The following is a 20127-nucleotide window of genomic DNA, read 5'->3' on the forward strand; positions in this document are numbered from 1 at the left end:
ATTTTAAAACCCAAGGCTATCACAAATCATGTATCAACAATCCCTTAGTCAAGTTGTAGGTTTTATCTCTTGTAAGCATTGTTGGCTAATGCGAAAACAAATTATGACAACGAAAAAATGAGAGCGGTAGAGTTCAAAGCAAACTTTGTGTAATAATTAACATCAAAATGAATCTCTGAAAGCTTTGTGTCAAAGGAATCGACAAAAGAAAATAATAACACCTTTACGCTTGATTCACATTTGTGGTTTGGGAGTTGAAACGCCAATGATAGATCTTAACCCACTTATGCATCTATCAATTCGAAGCTTCAACAGCCCTTAGTCGCTCGTCGCCGAATTCCAGCCCCCTTACAAAATGCTACAAACCCTTTTGTGCCCCAGTTTTGACCTAGAAGGCACCTCGTTGAAGCATCTTGATCTTGAAATTAGCGGGAAGAGGCCAGAGATGTTATTTTTTTTAAATAACTGCGCGGTAGCCCACGATAGCCTCTTATAAGCCATGACGCGACTCATGAGTAATGTCCTTTCCAGCTTATTATCAATTGTTGGGAAGCGAAGCGAGCAGGTCATAAATCCAAGCGGAAATTGTGAAAAAACGAGATCCCATAACTTACAGTTAGGACAGAGTAAACGAAGTAAGTAAGATATCTATTGTATCTCTGGGTTCAAACAGAGAGGAAATATTGTAATCAAACAAACTTTTGAATTTAGTGGGTCGTGCTGTGAAATACTGCCTGCTAAATTGACCAATCATAGCTTACGTAGTAACTGAGAGATTTAATTTTTCTTATCAATGTTGCAGTCCAATAACAGACTTTTTGAGCCTTATTCTGCAATTGTTTGCTAGTTTGCAGTGCCTGCTTTCTCACTAACTTGCTAAATGAATCATGTCGAATCAATTCCCTGGATGACGTCACGAGCCTACCCGTCCCTTTCCCCTAGGAGTGGTTCCCCCGGTCGTTAACATGAAGGTGCTCAAATTAGAGGATCTTTGAAAATTCATTTAAAAAAAACAACTAAATTAGATGGGACAATAATTTTCCGACTTTGCCATCACGTAAACAAGGTTATTTATTTAATTAGAAAATAATCTTTGGGTTTAGCAGGACTTGAAATCACCCGGCGGACTCAGCTTGGAATGCCGGAAGGCTGCTCATTTTCGAGAACACTTTTCAATATGGAGCTGAGCATCGAGATGAATCCGTAATTGTTTCAGTATTGCTTTACTTCGCTATAACCCTTCCATTGATCAGGATTAAACTTACCTCCGCTTCAAGAAATGTGCTTGTATTCACTTTTTATTTAAGTTCACAGTCCATAATAAACAAAATTTATTAGGCAAGTCAATGGAAATTTTCCCTTAAGATTACAAACTGTAACAAACAACAAATATTTGTCAAATAGCATACATATTGCTTGGCGTAAATCAGCAAACGTATATAATAGGTTGCAAAGGCTTACGGCTAATTAAGCTTTATCAGAGCAAAGCTCCACTCCCAGATATAAATAGTTGAGACACTTCTCCAGAGAGACGTCTGCAATGTCCTTTTGCCCCTCTTCCCTTTCCAATGTTATCAATCATTATTGCCAATGAGTTTATCTCATTTTGCAGACCAACATTTAGGGGGGGAGGGGAGGTAGAAGCTGTCCCAAAAAAATACACGCTGGGAATGTGGCTGGATTCCATTTCATTTGAAAAACAAGGTAACAACGACAGACAGAGATGCAACCGTCATTTTCCAATAGAAACTCTTGAGCTTGGCTGATTCACCGGAGTTTATCATGGTCAAAGTCTTAAAACCCTTTTCATCATGTCTTAAGAGGGAAGTTGCAGAATTTTTGTACGCCCACACGACAACGATTTCACCTTTCTGAAAAGAAGAGAAAAAGTCATTAAAACCACTAATACAACAATAATAATTCGGCAATAAACTCAATAGGAAAACTATGGTTTGCTCTTGTTGCTTTGCCCAAGGGGAAATTATTTTAATTCCAATTTGAGTAAAGCTGAATCAACAAAGAAGGTCCGATTAACAAGAACATTCGAAATTAGGCAATGCACTCGTGGTAATCATTAGGGATTCCTCTAGGCTGTACCAGTTTCGTATGGGGCAGGGTGTGATTCAAATTAATCTGGTGGAAAAGAAACTTCACTTAAAAATGCACTCTTTCACTGCCGCCCAGCCACAATTGCAGCTATTGTGGCAGAGACGGCAATCCCAGAAATTGAACTTAACGATGGATCACTCTGCCCCAGTGTCATTGCACTGCAGTGTATGACAACTACTGGAGGCATGCGAACGATCCTCTTTGGGCGAGGGCATGATGCGTCACAACGTCAACTTATCTCAGATTTTGTAGCCTTAACCCTTTACCTCCCATGAGTGACCAAGAAAGACTCTCTCCTTACAATATCAGTGCACTATCAAGCAGACAAGTGATGGGAAAAGAGAAAAATATCAATTAGGGGATTATTAGTTGATCCACTACCAAATTCTCCATACTAACATCACAAGAACTATAAGGTAGACAGTAGAGAGAATTACTAATGAGATCTTGGGAGTTAAAACATTAAGAGAATAAGAATACTTCAACTCCCACTAGATGGGCCGCAGGAATTTTGTTTACGTTTCTCTGATGGCTCAAAAAAATCCCTTTTAAACTCCAGAAGGGATAGGGACGCAGGTGACTGAGGAGAGTGGACAATCCAAAGTTCAAAGTAAATCCCACAAGACCACCATATCTAGCAAACTACCCTTGCCATACTTCCATTTTAACCAAAGGGATGCTTGAATTAAATTTAAAATGCGATCTCATAAGGAGAACAGCCTCGGCTAAGCTAAAGCTTCCTTCGCCCGCCTCTAAAAGGCCTTTCTGCATACCCCTTGTAAGCTCATGACTCAGCCGAAATTATCACGCGTGGCAGCCCTACAGCAGCTAAATATCAGCAGTGATATGTGTAAGAACATCATAGTTCTGCTGATTTTGTGCTGCTACGCCGCAGATGCCACCTGCAATAATATAATTAGTCGGTGGTCATGATGGCCACCGATGAATCCCTCAATATAAAATTGCAATGGAAAACAATTTACCTCAATAACGATATCTTGTGAATCACCAGTATCTACCTTCCTGTGGTACTTGATTATAGTAGTACCCCCACTTAACATGGCCTCGTCAAGCATACAGTCATTCTGATTGTCCTTGGGAGGTGTACTGTGACCGTTTGTCAAATAGTCCTGAAAGTTTGAAAGCAAAATAGGACTCAGTGCTTCATGTTCATTAAATGGGTTCTGAATTGATATTTTTCTTTGCTTCTTCTTTATCTCTATCATGCCACATTAGGAAGTATAAAGACTTAGATATTATGATTGCAAAAGTAATCTTTTTTCACATCAACTCACAAGTAATATAAACTGATACAGTAAAGTAGAAATGGGGTTTTGAGATTTACAATATGTGTACCTAAATAAGGCCAGAAGATAAAGCCAACAGTACAAACATCTCCACATTTTTTTTCTCCACCTTGTTTTTGAGCCATCCTCTGCACGTGAGCGCAAGTCAACGAGTTTTCGCTCAATATAACGCTAGCGATATCTTTGACGCGATACTGCACAGGCAGTAATGCGATTTTACCAAAATTGCGAAAATTTCATGTTGAAAGCGCATCGGGGAAATTAAAATATCAAGCATAAAAAAGTCCATGATTGCTTGAGGTTGGTGGAAAGACATTTTATTGCTGTATGGAGGTATTTCTTTCTGTGATAGTGAAAATTTTGCTTGCATTTCAGCGTTCCGGTTTGTTGTTAATATTTGGGTTAAAAAACTAAACGTCAAACTTTCCTTCAAGCGACTCTTTGATGGACGTTTTTTATACCGAATGTCGAATACGTAATTATAATCCGCAGGGACTTACTCAACCGATGCAGCAGTTCAAGCTCACTGCTTTGTAATTTGGATAATGACCATGTATCACTCAGATTTAAGATTTGAAGGAAAACCGTACTTACGTCAATTATTATGCCGAATTGTCGGAGCTTCAGAATGTTTACATTTATTCGACTTATTCAACAGATACGGTCTGTTGCCCAAGCCTAGTTTCATTTTCTTTGAATGGAGGGTCGGTGACAGAACTCAAGAAAGAGTGGAAATCCTGGGAAAACCACCGGGCCAATATTTCCATTTTTTTATTGTTATTTTGAAAACATAAAAAGGTTAAAACATGTCAACATGAAAACAACATGAGAGTGCATAATTTCCATATTTCTGATTGGGCTCTTTATTTAATCATTTGACGTTGCCATGACAGGAACACAACACCAAAGAATGATCTATGAAATATACCTGAGCTGTAATTGGTCCAGATAAACAAACTATGAGGTAGAACTGTTTTCTTTGAACAATCATGAGAATAATGTGCATGACGGTTTCAGTCATCATTTCCAGTAAGATATTTATTATTGCTGGTTCTCATTGGCTAGATTTTGTTTTCGTTTGGGTGATATTGACAAGAGGTAAAGTGTTCCAAGTAAATATCTGATAAGATTTGAACCACCTGCCGGTATCACGCAAACAACATGGCTGATAAAAGAAGAAAACACAGGAACAAAACAGTCGAACACTGTAAAACAACAACACCTCTAACAAAAACACAAGCGTGAACGAATTCTTACAAAAACGAAACATTTCATTCGTTCCCCACAAATCAGGAAATTTTAACCGATTCGACCTTTTCAATTCGTAAAGCTGGTAATCTGCATCTTCAGTTTTTCGATGCAATAACACGTCAATAAGGTTTTTAAAGTTGAGGCGAACAAATATCAAGTGCACTCACATTCAAAACTTTCGTTTCACCAGATACATATCCAAGACAGGTATCGTAGTCTTCCATGTTTCTGCTCTCCTCCTTAGCAAATGCCAATGCTACCCAACCCGTCGCTTTCACCTCGAGTGCAATGTACATCATGTTCGATGTAGCATTGTGAGTCCAGTAGATCTTGAAGTTGTTTCCATCCAAGGATGCGGTGTTATTATATTCTGCAGAGAGATCTGCAAGCGAACCCGCGCATAGCAGCAGGAGAGAAAAAACTTGAAGCTTCATGTTCACCGGGTACTGAGAAACACTGTTCTTCGAGTTCTAGGCGGAGTGACATGAGCATATCGATGGGTGGCTAGGTCTTTACATAAATACTGGTAATTTGAATATTGCCTCGTCATGCCTCATTGAGGAGGACTGAGCCCTACTAAGATAAAAGTGTTTGTGACAGCTTGTGACCTCTTTTTCAGGGATAAATAAAATACTGAGAAGCTGTGGGCGCTCGATCTCGCTATGCAATATTTCACTAAACTGTCTCGAGCTGTGTTTATTCTTACAACAATTTGGTTTTATAATGACTGTAGATATATGAAAATCATATACGTGCACTGCGGTAGAATAAACAAATATAAGCGATCCTCACAGCTACGAACTGAACTAGTAGTTAAAATAAGACCTGAAAAAAAATTCAGGCCCGAACGGGATCTGAACTCATGACCTCTGCGATACCGGTGCAGCGCTCTACTGACTGAATTTTTTCAGACCTTACTTCAGTAGTGTTCATAGCTACGAGGATCTCTTAAATTTGGTTTAAACTATGACAATTTTTGAGAGAGAGAGATTTATTAACGAGCAAGGCTTGCTTTTCGTTTCTACTGAAATATTACAACTTTTTTATCTTGCCGCACGTTTGACTGAAAATAAAAAAAAGCCGAAAATACATGCACTCCCCAAAAACCAGTCTTCAATCGGTTCGAGTCATTCTGAAACTGGTCTCCTCCCGGCTTTCGATCATGTTCAACCGTAATACAATAACAGAGAAATATTTACGTGCATCGATCTACACCAGGTGACTTACATTTAGAAAGAAGTGGTTAAATGAGTTACTACAAGAGGGACAAGTTGAATTATTTTCTAATCTTTCGATCTACAAACGGTCCGATGTGCTCATCGACAATAAATTTCTTCCAAGGGTACACTGGTGGAAATAGATCTTACAAGTGTAAATTTACGTTTCCCACTCCCCTGTCACTGCAGCCTGCTAGTCATGCCGATCATTTTCTCATTGGTCACGAACACTTTCGTGTAGTTTCAGCAAAACCTCCTCATCGCTACAAGTGATAAAAGGAATTTTGTGTAAAAGTTACTACGAAAAGTCGAGTGGGAAAAATGACCATTCCACAACACTTAACATGACTTTTTTTTAAGGTATATATCCTAGCAGAAATTGATCATTCAAGTTCAAATGAAGATATGGTCATCTTGGGTAACAATAGAGATTATGATGTGTTTGGAAGATTTCATTGTTTCTGTCAACGAAATAATGATACTTTTTACCGTTTTATCCACTCATTTTCTGGCTCTAGCACTAGCTGCAAACTGCTTTCACGACAAGCTGAATACAGTCCACATTTTATTCAGAGTACAAAAATGCGTTGTTTTTTCGGAACGTAGAGAAATTAAATAAACTAAAATATGCTAGATCAATTTCGGATACTTCCCCTGAAGCGAATTGCTGTTCCGAAAAAGCAGCCAATGAACCATTTATTTTCCCCTATTCAATTTTAAAAACTGACCCTTAGGAAGACTCTCGTCCATTGTCAGATAACTTGAATGTCCCTCAACAGTAATATTACGTTATTCCAGGGCAACTTTATATGATTTCGCAGTCAACAGGTCTCGAAGATACAGTTGCCCTCAATTTCAATCCACCTGATATTTCTTACGAAGTTCATTGGACCATATGCACAGAAACCATGTGCAGCACACGAGGCAAACGACTGTGATAATCACGACGCCACTCCCAAGCATCTCCGGTTCTGTTTTGTGTGAAATAAATGAAAAAGCGTAATAAGGAATGTTGTTTGTAAATAGAATAAGAGAGATAGTAAGTTTTGAGCTCGAAATAGAGAAAGATGATTTTTCGTCCCTATGAGGAATCGAACCTCAGGCCTTCGGATTCCGCGCTCCGATACAGAATTTTTTCTTTGTCCCCATAAGACGAAAAACATCCTTCTCTATTTCTTTACCAAGCTCAAAAGTTACCTTCTTTCTTTCTTATTCTATTACCAAATATGACGCAATCGACATTTCTGATCCTAGCAGTATGCAGGACGCGTGTTACATGAACTTCGTAATAGACCTCGCTCACTGTAGAGTCTCTGTGGCTCAGTGGTAGGGCATCGGAGCGCGGAATCCGAAGGTTTGAGGTTCGATTCCTCATGGGGACTCAGAATTTTTTGTCTTTGTTCCACGCTCGTGAGAAGATGAAAAACATCTTTCGCAAGCAATATTGATATACCTCCAATACGTTTCCGATTGAAGGAGGGCGTGTCGCGTGCCACGGGTCAAAACTCACTAATTCTCTGGGAAGGCCAAAACTTACTACTGTAGTACAAATTATAAATAGAACACAAATTTAGTGTTATCAATAATTGCAAATTCTTAATCATACCAATCATTTGTGTGGCAGTCATCATTATCAATTTCGTTACATAATGTCAGGGACCAGTCATCACTCTTCGCCTTGAGAGGGTAGAGGAGGATTTTGGGAGATCACATGATTTTTAGGGGGAGGAGAGTATTAACGGAATATACCACAGCGTATAAGAGTACATTGGAGTATGTAAGAGTATATAACAGAGTAGATAACGGAGTAATAACAAAGTATGAAGGGGGGACCATGAGAAATTAACTGCCAATTTACTGTCAATGAACGGGGAGGAGGGGCATAAGACTGAATGTTACAAAGACTAAGTGGCATGGGGGATCAGGTAAATTTAATTGTGACACAACCAAAATCCTTTCCCCCCTCCCCTTTCTGCCCCTTCCCCCTCTCCCCCTCCCCCGGGTTGGTCTTTATTTTACTGACTTAGTCGTAGATAGATGCGGTTGTTCATGTAATTTATGCTGTGTATTGAAAGGTTTGGCAAATTAAAAAATTCGTTGGCAAATTAAAACGCGCTTTTAAAATTCTTCATTGTTTTACCTTTTAGTTATCCTGAAATCACGAATATCTGTTTATTTCCATTTATAACGGGACCCTGTCGTGCCCTACCGGCAAAATATCTTCAGGCACCCGTTGTGTCAAGTGATCACGCCATCAAGACTTCAAACTCACCTTATGTCAAATCCAAAAGTTAAAGAAAATTCACGACAAATCCTGTTTGAACAGACTTTACACTTCTACCTCCCCGTGTGGCAGATATAGATCTTAAGGCTACGTGTACGTTATCCAGGACTTATAACTTTCTATTATTGTGAGTAATTGCTATTTTGTTTACCAGCAGGGAAAGATAAGTAAAAACCAACTGAGTCAAAGCTGGCAGGTGATAAGGTGATGTAAGATAAGGTGGGACGCATGCGCAATACTGCATGTCAAAAACCTCTCGTTGAATTGCTCGTGCGAACCATTTAAGATGGGAAAGATCGGAGAGATGTGTCTCATTTGGGTGATTTCGTAAGCTATCATCTCACAGTGGCACATAAGCTTAGGATTTCATAAAACATTTCACTTAATTAAATAGATACAGTCCGTCATTGGCTTTCACCGTAAGTAATTGTGTTAGGTAGAACTCCCCTGATCTCAGACTTATTGTCGATCTCAGATAAGATGTGGAAACTTCACACAATTAATTATGTTGATGGACAACCGAGGATGATCAAGCCCGGCCGTGGTAACAATTTCTTTCATTTTATAGCGCATTTCATAATTTCCAATCGTTTTCTTCGCAATATTTGCATACAATTTATACCCTCGACCCAGGCTAGGTACACTACGATGCAGTTTTTAGTCGTCGGTGGCTTTATGTACATACGGACCCAGGCCCATACACACTCGCTGGCAGTCTCAGACGTTTAAAGATATCATTTTCCTCTACAAGTTTCGTGTTGTCGATAGCTAAGGCACCTAAGCACATCTCTTGGTAATTAGATGTGATACTTCCAAACATCGCCCTGCCAGATGTCATTAGAAATACTAAGACACCTAAAGAAAACGAGCTACTGGCTCGCGTGAGCCCGCATGCAAAACTGATTGTTTGCCTATGAATAAAGGGGGTAAGTTTCTAAAGAAACTGTGGTGCTGCGTCGGTGGGAGAGTATAGCAGGTAATTTTGTGTTAACAAAAAATTGGCCACCGTAAAGAGTAAAAAGCCTAATTTACGTTTTCAACTCAGTTGTTAACACTAAATTACCTATTGTTTGCCTATGATAAGTTACGTTCACAAGTTACCCGATGTTACTGACTCTACAGGAACACCAATAATTTTAATAATATATATTGAGAAGTGTCGTTAATTAGCTCCTGTAATTAGGACATTTGAGCACTCGCTTTGCTCCTAATATCTGCCAAACTCTTCTGTACGTACATTAGTGTGTGCTTTAGCACGTTTGCCCTTCTACTTTTCACAAAGATGAGAATCGTTCCAGGATATAGCAATTTTTTTAATAAAAACCAGTCCCTGAGATCACCCTCTCGATAATAAAAGTGTGTAACAAGAACTTTTAGTCTACCTCTAAGCATAAGTTTTTAGCAACCCTGTTTGCAGTTTTTATCCACCCTGAACAATCTTGTTGCTCTGAACAAATGAGTTCAAGCAAGAACCTAGGAGATTATAAAACATATCATTTTGTTTTGTGTCTAATTTAGTTTTAGTATTCAATGCCCTTCGCTATTAAAAATATTCGCTCCGCGTGCTCGATGTAAATTTCGGTATTAGACAGGCCTCAGGCTGAACAGAACCGTGGCTGAGAAGGTATCCCTCGAAGAAAACTTAACAAAACTTTGTAAAATAGTTCTTATGGATGGTAAAATTTACTTTCAATTTTCATGATTTTAAATATTTTCAATATTTTTACGAGGTTAAATAACCACCGCAAGGACCAACAACAAGCGTTCGTTGAAAATTTACGATAATGAGTAGTTAAAGCAGCCACGTTTTCAGTTTACAAATCTTTTGTTTTCCACTGTCCGTAAAACAAAAGAAGAGTCGATAACATTTATGATAATAATAGAGAGCGGAAGCTAGATTGTTCAAAGAAACTCTTGTTCTTTGTTTGCATGATCCTATAAAGTAAACAAGTGCGTGTCACTGCTTTACATTTAATCAAAGCATTTGGTATTTACTAAGTCGGAAGAATCGCTCGCTAAACATTGTTTAATGCTGGAGAATTTTGCTTCATCGATGTAGCAGTTGATTAGTTGGTGAGTATACACTGCCACTTACATGCATATCTCTTATTTTGTCTATTACACCATATGAAGTTCTTGATCTGTCCTGAAATCCAGGTCAAAGTCAACAAATCTGGCCGCCTAACACGCCTCACCATTCAAGAAATCGGTGATCTTGAAACATCAGGTAATCAGGAACCAGTTTCGTGCCATTGCCTCGACGCAGCCTCCCATTTGTAAGTACAGTAGTTGTATTTACCCCTTAAATATGGCTCACATAAAAACAAAAATCTATGCCGTTGACCTGTTAAGACGCTTTGATAGATTCTATGGTTGCTGGTTAAACATAAACATTTATTCTGAAAGGACTGAAAGAGGTGCGCATGCAAGTGTTTCAGAATATTATTCCAATGGCACCGTACCTCATTCGCATCTCAGATGAAACTGTCTCTCAAATTATTGTTTGCTCGGTAACAAAAAATGAAACGTTTCTTTAATAGTAGTTTTAACAGTGCTTATTTCTTCACAAGATAAAAATTGCATATTGTATTTCACAAAGTAAGACGTTAATAGTAGTAAAAAGGTCGGAAATGATAAAAATATGGAAAATATTCTTAACTCTCAACGCTATCTTGCATTAAAAAAATTCAACGATTTAAAAAAGAAGTTTTTTTTTTCGCTTGGGGGAAATGACAGAAGTTATTTCCAAAGTATATTTCATCTTCTTTTTCCTCTGCAGTCTCTCAACCTCTTCTGCAGGTTGCCACGAACGAGATCTCGTGCTGGCCAGTCTTGCTGACCGAGATGAAATATTAGGGTGGTGTTCCAAACTTAGAATAAGCCATAAGTTATGATTTATGATTATTACACTGTAGGGCTTGAAACTGTGCAGCTTTGATTGAGTGTGCTTTTGGTTTTAAGGAGATTTGCCTACATCGAAAAATTTCTAGAATTTTAAAATAGACTTTTGAGCAATGACTTGACATATCGAAGTATTCTAGTCAATAAGACTTAAGATAAAGCTAAATTCGGAGGTAATCTGGGTAATCAGGGACCTTCAGCCTTTCCTGTCATGAAGAGTCAGTTTTGTACGTTCTTGTTGTACATTTTTATATCACGGTGTAAAAGTATGTGTGTAAAAAGTTGAAATCTTACTACATAAATTAAAAGACGTTAAGAAAAAACTAGTAACGGCAAGAGGTCATGTGCCTCCTGCTATGGAGGGATAAGGTGTTGCAATAAATTTTGGGCTATGTACACGGGTTTCTTTTTGGAGTAAAAAGTGCATCCTTCTGAAGGTAAAATTTCCAATTTGTTCCTACCCCGGAACAGACAAATTAGATCAAAATATCAAACAAAATGACGGTATTCTGAAAGTAATTTGAGTAGGTGACACTCACTTAGAAGGTTTCGCAGGAATCTGTGAAAATAACCAAAGTTGAATTTGAGGTTTAAAAAGACAGCTTCTTAATGAACTTATTGCTTACGACGCCGACAGAAACTTAACCCGAAATCATCATTGCTTAACTAAAGGTTACCAGACCCACACACTAATCTCCTGTCTCACCTTCGTTAGCACCTCTGTTTCCTTTGACTCCTTTTATATGCTTTGTTTTGTTGACTGCGTAAGTAGTGAATAACTGTTGTCTATTTTTTCTGACCGTATTTTCCTGGACGTTAAAAATGAAAAAAGCATACCAAGTTGGATCAAGGTTTAATTCTATTTGATCATCTGAGTTGATAATGTAAATTGGCCACTGTAAAAAGTTCTAAAGCGGACGCTTCGAGGATCAGACCTTCGTCAGAGGTTTACACTCGTACTTAAGCGTATTTTTGAAGACTAAAGAACCTATCTCGTTCCAACCTCAACAGAATACGTTTTGAGATTTAATCTCTACAAGTTTCATCGAACTTCGAGGAGTCTTGGGGATCCTGCCTAGGATTTGACGTAAGTTACACAGACAAAACTAATTAGTTATTTGTTTTCTGAGCAATTTGTCAAATTTGTATCTTTGGTTTTCTTTGGCATACGATAATCACATATTCTTTTAGATTTCACCGCAAGTATAACAGTGCATATCCTCTCCGCTGTCTCATCCACGAAAATTTGTATAGACTGGCTGATCTTTTTTCTTGTTTTGACGAAGCCTCGTTTGAAAAAACGATGAAAACTTATCGAAAAAACGAACATGCAGTCAGAACGTTGGTGCGAAGAAAAATGCAACCAGAGGTCGTAGTTGCTCCAGATAAATTGATTTCAATCGTGCAAATGAGGAAAAAATATTCTACTTTAGTGGCAAATACGTAAGCTTTTTGTGATCTACAGATAATGATCTCTGCGTACACTTAGGGAGGGTAAAACTTTGATCATTAAAACCACCCCACATCTCCAGCTGATGGCTGGCTTACAACTATTTCCTGAAAACCAGTAATAAACTGAATTATTTTAAAAAAAATTTTCAAAACATCTGCCCGAAAAAATGTTTATGGACTTAGGGGAATTGTGATCTGATAGGCCTTAATTTGTGTAAATTTCAAGAGAGAACTAAATTAAGAAACTTGCTGCTCCGCGGATTAAACCTCTCTTTGTTTTTCAGCATCATTTCGTGCTTTTTGTTCAGTTTCGTACACGTGAAAAAAATGTTTCCGTTCTTATCCTATATTAACATATTGCGTTTTCCAATTTTGAGCTTGCTGTGAATTGTGAGTCGCTCGAAAAATATTTCTTAATTTACTTTCCGTTTTCATTACTTAGAGACTGTTTAGGGATTGAGACTCCTCTAGATAAAACACCTTCAAGAACTCACCGAGATAAGGGAGGAACATATGCAGTCATCTGGTTAATTATACGTGGATAAACAGAAAATACACGGTAATGACAAAGGACGTCAGAAAAGATATAAATAAAGAAATGGAAAAACGGGCCGCAAAGTTAATTAGTACTCGACGGGTAGTCCGAAGTTTTGTGTCCTTTCCGTAAATAGAGTAAACCGTGGCACGAAATACTGACCAGAACATCCATCAAGTCAAGAATATTCGTTCGATTTGGCAAGGTAATCGTAAATTTTGTTTCTTTTTAAGGATATGTACGTAACAATTGAAACCAACCAATTTTTAAACCATGGAGCTTGTGGGAGATTGCTTGTTTACCCGGACGTAGATCGTAGAGAAATTTGCCGCTTACTGAAAATACTGAAAAACGAAAAAAATTTGTGTTTTTACAAAATCTGTTCAAATGAACTCAGTAGTTTTGGTTACTCTGGAGTCATCAACACAGACATCTCAAAATTAAATTTTCTTGAGTTGTCGGGCATTTTAAGAGGGGAAATTTAATCGGCCAGCATCGAAGTACTGAGATAAGTGTGATGAAGCACTAAAAGAAAGTAACCGTTTCGTTCCTTTCTTCTTTGAATTTTTATCAGCGTTATTCCAATGGTTTCAGTATCGTGAAATTCTTCATTTTATTTCTACCTTGCTTCGTCTCTTCAAGGGAGGCATTTTGGAAAATAGCAAACCAAAATTATTTATAGATCTTTTTCATCCGGTAATTCGACTTGATTGTCAAAAATTTAATCAGCCACAAAGCTTGTTTAGAGTTTAAACCTTTACTTCGCCAAACAAAATCAAGCAGGCTTTTGGTGGTCGATGGAAAATGAGGTGAAAATGTTTACCGAACCGAGAGAGAAATATGGTAATTTGACTAATACAACGTTTGAGAGGCCGAGGCGATCAGTGCTGAGATAAGATTTATTGTTGACAAAAGTAAAGTACGATAGGGTGACTTGCACGCTTACAACATCTCGAGAAAGAGATTGTGTTCGCGAAATATTTCTGTCGGTAGCTTTGTTGACATTGTTTCTGTGAACCCCGCGAACCATGTTATCGAATGGTACTACAGTTGAAAGAAACTTGGATTTCGGTGTAACAAATCAAAATAGTATTTGCCGGAACCAAAAAGCTTGTTTTGCAAAATCGCAATAGAGTTGGAACAAAGAAATTCCATCCAAATCAGGGTCATATGCTTCCGCGCGGTCAAGCAGCACACTCTATGACAATATTACATTGAATTATTTAAGCAAAAATAATTCAAGCCAAAATAATTCACTGTAGAAGGATCGAACATGAGAAATTTCTAAGCGATGGCAGATTTTATATTAGGAACAATATAGTTGTTAGACATAACTCTTGTATGAGAACAATAGCTGGGTAAGATGCTCTTTGACAAGCCGCGTATAATTGTTTTTCATGACATGTTTTTTTTGCTTTGGTAAAAAATCGAGACATTTGTCTTTCAAATTATTCATTCAACCGCCAATGAAAAAAATTGGGCAAATAGCTCATGTTAATTTCTTAGACGTTAGACGAAATAAAACAAATATTAAAAACGTCTCAAATAAGCGCTTCTGCTCTGTTTTTTTCCTTTAAGCTTGTCTCGAGTTCTGACTTTCACGTGTAAGGAGGCTTTGGCGTGTCACTCGAGGTGTAAAAGGATTCCAAATGTCCTTTTAATGAGATAAAAATTTTTTCAACCAATTCAAAATAATTTCTTTTTGTACAACATTTTCCACCTGCAATAGCTAACAATGTATCATTATGATCCCACCCGGAAAGTTGGTCCTATAGTTAATTTATCAACTACCTTCAAAAACGATTCATCTATTTTTCTAAACAGTGGGGTTTATAAATTTCGAAGTTGTATGGGCGAAAATCAGGAAAGTTAATTCATCCTAAACCAATTTATGTTCGACAGAAGGTTAAAGCGAATAGCATTCGTCTTGCAATCATTCGGTTTTCCTCTTAAATTTGGCTTACTTATACAATCGGGACATACCAGATTATGTATAGTTGCGAGAAAAAAAGTTGAACTAAAGGAAAAGTCAAGGAGTTAAGGTATTTGTTTTTTCATTTCCTATCAATTCATGAATTTTTAAAAATTTTAAACTTTGGGCGATACAATGGCAGTTGCGTTTTCAAAAACAGTCCATGGATCACGCTCCTATCCTATCTAATTCTTATTAAATTAAATCATCATGGTCTACATCTCTGCTTACGTACAGTCGTGAGTACAAAATGTGGCGCACGCAATTGAATTTTTTTCCGTAAAGTTCCCGTCCACGTTAACGGCGAGATCCTACACCTGCATGCTTTGTCTTCTACTGATGTTAGTGTTCGTCAAAATAACATTAAGGTAGTCGCGCAGGATGAAACTGCAAGTTTCTTAAGGTCCGTCTTCAGAAAAAGTGAACGGAAATGCCAAATCGAAAACTTTCTTCAGGTTATTCAAATCGGCAAATTTCCATCGACAACTTGTTCGAAGAAACCATTTTTAAAGGCAAATTTGAACACGAACCACAGAGACCTTTGTATCCACTGGATCGAAAAATTAATTTGTTCATGCTCAGTTGTAGTTTTGCTAGGAAAATTTGATGAGCACCCACGAAACTTTAGTCGGTCCGGGCTGTACCTCGAGCAGCTCTTATTCGTTCCCTCCATACTCTCCCGCCCGTATACATACCTCGATGTACGAATACCAAACATGAACCAATTTTTATGTAGCTTACCTCTGATATTTCGGAACCATCTCTAACTCCCATCTTGCAAAAAGATCAATTTATATTCAGCATCAAAGCGAATCGTGATGCCTATCGGAGGGTAATCGAGTTTCTTTGTACCTAAGTCATTGAACGATACGTGTTTCAAGCTGTCAAAGTCGAGGCAATAATATTTCTCAAAGTCGGAAGATTTGACAGGTTTTTTTATGTTTTATTTCGATTTCATTTCAGGAGCAGCGAACAAACAACACGTCATTATGTCCAACATTAATTGCTCAACCAACACGCAGATGACCTCAAACTGTACAGATCTGGGAACAAAGCGAAGCAATTACAGCACTCCTTATGTAAACGGGATGACATTTTTCTATATTTTAATCATCGCCACTTCTCTAACAGCATACGGAATCGTCATCGCAACTGTTTGCGTCAATCGGCGTTTGAGAACGACCTGCAATTATTTCATCGTCAGTCTTGGAATAGCGGATTTAATGATCGTTTCCATGGTTATTCCAATAGGCATTGGCTTGATTCAGGGAACATTCCGCTTCAAGTCAGCCGAACAATGCGTATTTTTGTCTACAGTGAACTTAGTCAGCCTCTCAGCCGTGTCTTTGAATCTTTGCACTGTAAGTATGGAGAGGTACTTCGCTATTGCCTTTCCCTTCAAATACGAGGCATTCACGACGACCAAAACCACCGCGGGAGTAATAGGCGCTGTTTGGGCGTATTCATTAGTTGCCGCTCTGTTACCGATGATGGGTTGGAGAGCTCGGCCTGCAGCGCTTCGAAACAATGTCTGCCTCAATGACAACGTTGAAAGTTACACTCTCTTCATGGCCATAGGAAGTTTCTTCATTCCTGCGTTCATTATGTTAAGTACAAACACAATTGTTTATCGCATCGCCACGAGCCAGGCGAAGCGGGTTTTTCGCATCGTTCCAGTAATGGGTCCAAGCGCTGAAAAACTCCGTAAAAATTTCCGAGCAGCGAAGCGCATTTCTCTCATTGTGGGTGCGTATCTCCTTTGCTGGGTCCCTCATATGGTGGTGCTGGTAATGGGGCTTATTATAGGGGCACGCAACATACCACTTTTTGTGTACCCAATCACTTTGTCCCTACAATACAGTTGCTCGGCTGTGAACCCATGTCTATTCTGTTTTACCAACCGAGAGATGAGAGGCACATTGAAAAGACTTGCATGGAGAGTCTTACGAAGGACACCCAACATAACACATTCAAGTAATGGAGGCTTGGCGCTAGAGAGGAGGCGATCCACTGCTCACAGAATGAGCCAAGCTACAGATATTTCTACTTTGGGAAGTAAAGGCGACTCAAAGACAACCGTAGGAGTATGCCCTACAGATTTTTCAGCTTAAAAAGAAAATGATGGAAGCCACTTCCAAATTTGAACCTTCTTCTTGACCAGCATGAAAATGGATCAAGTAATACAACATTTACGTGGACCGAAAATACGGCTTTTGCGACAAAAGTTACCTCATCATCATCATCATCAACATCATCATCATCATCTTTATTTCCTTTATTTTAACAATACAAAAATTTATTCACAGCATTAACAACTAGAAGGCGAGGAGACCCAGGAAACCACCAGGCTTATGGGAGAGCCACCTCACTTACAATAATAAATCAAGTAAAGGAAAAATGCTGCGAATGTGCGGCTCAGCCAATTCACTGATTATTTAAGTAAAAACTCTTACATTTTCGTCTTCAAGCTTAGAAGGTTTGACGAACGAGTGAGTGAAACAGGAAGAGAGTTTCAAATTTTAGGACCTTGGTAGAGAATTGTAAATTTCTTGAAGAAGGGTATGAGCACCATGAAGATCAGTTATACTGGAGGTCATTGTTCACTGTTGCTCCAAAGGCGAAATCTCGGAATAACATTTTTCATAAGCTCGGCAATCGTGCTGGGACAATTGCAACTTGAGAAATCAAAAACTGATGAGCGGCGGGCCAAACGACTCTAATTAAATGGAACCTATTCCGCTGCAATTTATGCAGGTACACATCTTAATGTCAACTTGCTGTGCTAAAGACTCGAACTGGTCACCAAATGTCGCCATGAGAGCAAATATTTCGAAACCGATAGCAGAAAACACGATTCCACCGTTCTCACATTGTAAATTTGAAACTTAAACGTTAACTTCTGCTTGCCAGAAAAAAATTTCGTTTGATGATTGCTTAGTGCGTAAATTCGAGTTACAACTCTCCGTTTTTGAAATCTATATTTTGCTATGCATAGACATCATAGCGCACGGGAAAACAACCTGTGTACATTCATTGTTCAAGGAAAAATAATAGAATTTATATATGTGTATGTGGGTGTGTGTTTGAAATGTTATATGTACTCGTCTTAGAAAACTTCCGAATGAAGCTTTACAAGTCTCGCAAATAAAAGTTGCTTACCTAGGCATCATATCTAGCGAGATATTTCATTCGTTTAGTCTAGATGTATAAATGCGCATAAAATTTCAAAAGAACCGAAATTCGCCCTCTTTGCGTGGGTGGACGAAGAATTAAAAACAGGTGTTAAAGGTCTACTGGAACCTTTTTGTACAGATTAAAAAAAAAGGAAAATACACGATACCGAAAGATTTCTATGTTTGACATTTCTCCATTCGAGGACAGAATTAGATTTACAGGACCTTCTTTTGCACTTTCCTGCCTCTATGCTTGAACACGTTAGCATCAACTGTGGTTTTATTTCTTCTTGAGATTAGTCATTGAATTAGCCTTGAATAGTAATTTATGAAAAGGCGGGAGGCTTGATTTGTTACCACTAGTAACTTTTATTTTGCTTTATGATAACTGCCTAAACGTATTGTTATGAACAAATAAAGGTAGTGTTAAAACTAAGTTCAATCTGGCTGTAAATGTAATTTGAAGGAAAACACAGCTGTTCTTTAGTATAATACTCTGAAGGAGATGTATCTTTGAGCTTCTGGGCGGCGAAGTCGTAACGTTTTGATTCAATTCTTTTACTCTAGTAGAAGCGTTTATTGGGAAACTTTTTTACCGTCCGCCTTTATCTAACCGGGCTGAAAATTTACAATCAAAGTTACCAGGAACAAAGCACTGACGAAACCTTAAATGTTAAAATTGGTGTGTGAAGAAAAATTTATCTTTTTAAAATTGAATTGTTTTATAGACATAGATATGAAAATAAATGCTGAAGGAGGGTACAAAATTATGTAATTATAATCTTTGCATATCTATAAATTTGAGGGTAGATATGTAGGGAGAGATGCGTATGCATAACACTGTAAAAAAGGTGATAGACCAACTGTAGATATAAACAGATTTAAAAAGTATTCATCCCTTCTTTCCGTGGTAATCAGGGTTAAATGTTTCTCTAAAAACCAACTTGAGCTTGTAAACAAATAGTAGAATTATCAGAATTATATTATGCGAAAAACTGCAAAATTATACGCCAATTTTTTTAGACATATCAGAATAGTCTAATAATCTGATTCAAGAGCAATAAACAATGTAATTATGAATGAGACATTCTACAAGTGTGTAGCTGACAGATGTCACTCGTGATAAGACTTAAATGTACAGGGAAGTTCTTGGTAACTAGAGGGGAGAAATATGAATCGGAACAGTGAAGGATTTAAGATGCAGAAGACCTGTACTGACTTTTGAACGAAGAATCAATGACGTGCAGAATATGTAGGCCATATTCCTTAACATGCACAAACAATGATTTGATCGGCATTGTATGATATATTTTAAAAATCAATTCGATGATGAGTCAATGCTTTCAATTATCAGGCATTTAGCAGAAATATTAAATAAAGGGTGTTTGAAAATACCATAGAATTGCCGTGGAGGCCTCCTACAGAAAAACCACCTTAATTTGTCTAATGATGATTTCTTGCCTAAACAAACATTTTGCACGAACATTAATCTTGTTATGTTGAATGCAATGAAATAAGAAGGGCGAGATTACGAATTTTGGGTTTTGAGCTTCATACAAACACAAAAAGTTACTATTAAGATTTTTTTTTAAAAGACATCGTAGTTTTGTTATGATGACTTTTGTACCAGAAAACTTCTTTTATTTATTTAGTACCGACTGAAACTTCTATGATGTTGTTATCGATACACCGAATAAAACAGGATGTTGTTCTATCTATACACCCGTTTTCAAGAACGTTGCAATTTGAAAATACATATATAATATATACATCGTTTCTTGTCTCATTAAAAGAGACATGTATGTGTGTGTATATATATATATATATATATATATATATATAGGGAAAAAACAGAGACTATACTTTCATCCCTATAAGCCTATTTCGTGATTACTCACTCATAAGGGGATTTTAAATCCCCTGATA

At 37.8% G+C, this 20127-nt stretch overlaps 2 protein-coding genes across 5 annotated transcripts; one reads left to right on the forward strand and one right to left on the reverse strand.

Annotated features, from left to right (window-relative positions):
• Positions 1-1280: 1280 nt before the first annotated feature.
• LOC113676299 (DBH-like monooxygenase protein 1) lies at positions 1281-15910 on the reverse strand. Its single transcript, XM_027192949.2, has 4 exons — positions 15770-15910; positions 4835-6855; positions 3093-3239; positions 1281-1871 (listed from the first exon to the last, which is right to left on the reverse strand). The coding sequence occupies exons 2-4, from the start codon at positions 5099-5101 to the stop codon at positions 1689-1691; spliced, it is 597 nt and encodes a 198-aa protein (XP_027048750.2). The 5' UTR covers positions 5102-6855; positions 15770-15910; the 3' UTR covers positions 1281-1688.
• LOC113676319 (alpha-1A adrenergic receptor) lies at positions 10151-19286 on the forward strand. 4 transcript variants are annotated; one of them, XM_089209610.1, is made up of 5 exons: positions 10151-10241; positions 10326-10444; positions 12081-12156; positions 12964-13080; positions 15992-19286. In XM_089209610.1, the coding sequence occupies exon 5, from the start codon at positions 16018-16020 to the stop codon at positions 17137-17139; it is 1122 nt and encodes a 373-aa protein (XP_089065736.1). In that variant the 5' UTR covers positions 10151-10241; positions 10326-10444; positions 12081-12156; positions 12964-13080; positions 15992-16017; the 3' UTR covers positions 17140-19286. The 4 variants fall into 4 exon arrangements, with proteins under 4 accessions (XP_089065736.1, XP_089065737.1, XP_027048768.1 ...); XM_089209611.1 differs by lacking the exon at positions 12964-13080; XM_027192967.2 differs by lacking the exons at positions 10151-10241; positions 10326-10444; positions 12081-12156; positions 12964-13080 and adding an exon at positions 13122-13261.
• Positions 19287-20127: the final 841 nt, after the last annotated feature.

This window comes from Pocillopora damicornis, chromosome 6 (genome assembly GCF_964200805.1).
Source record: "Pocillopora damicornis chromosome 6, jaPocDami1.2, whole genome shotgun sequence".
Classification (NCBI taxonomy): domain Eukaryota; kingdom Metazoa; phylum Cnidaria; class Anthozoa; order Scleractinia; family Pocilloporidae; genus Pocillopora; species Pocillopora damicornis.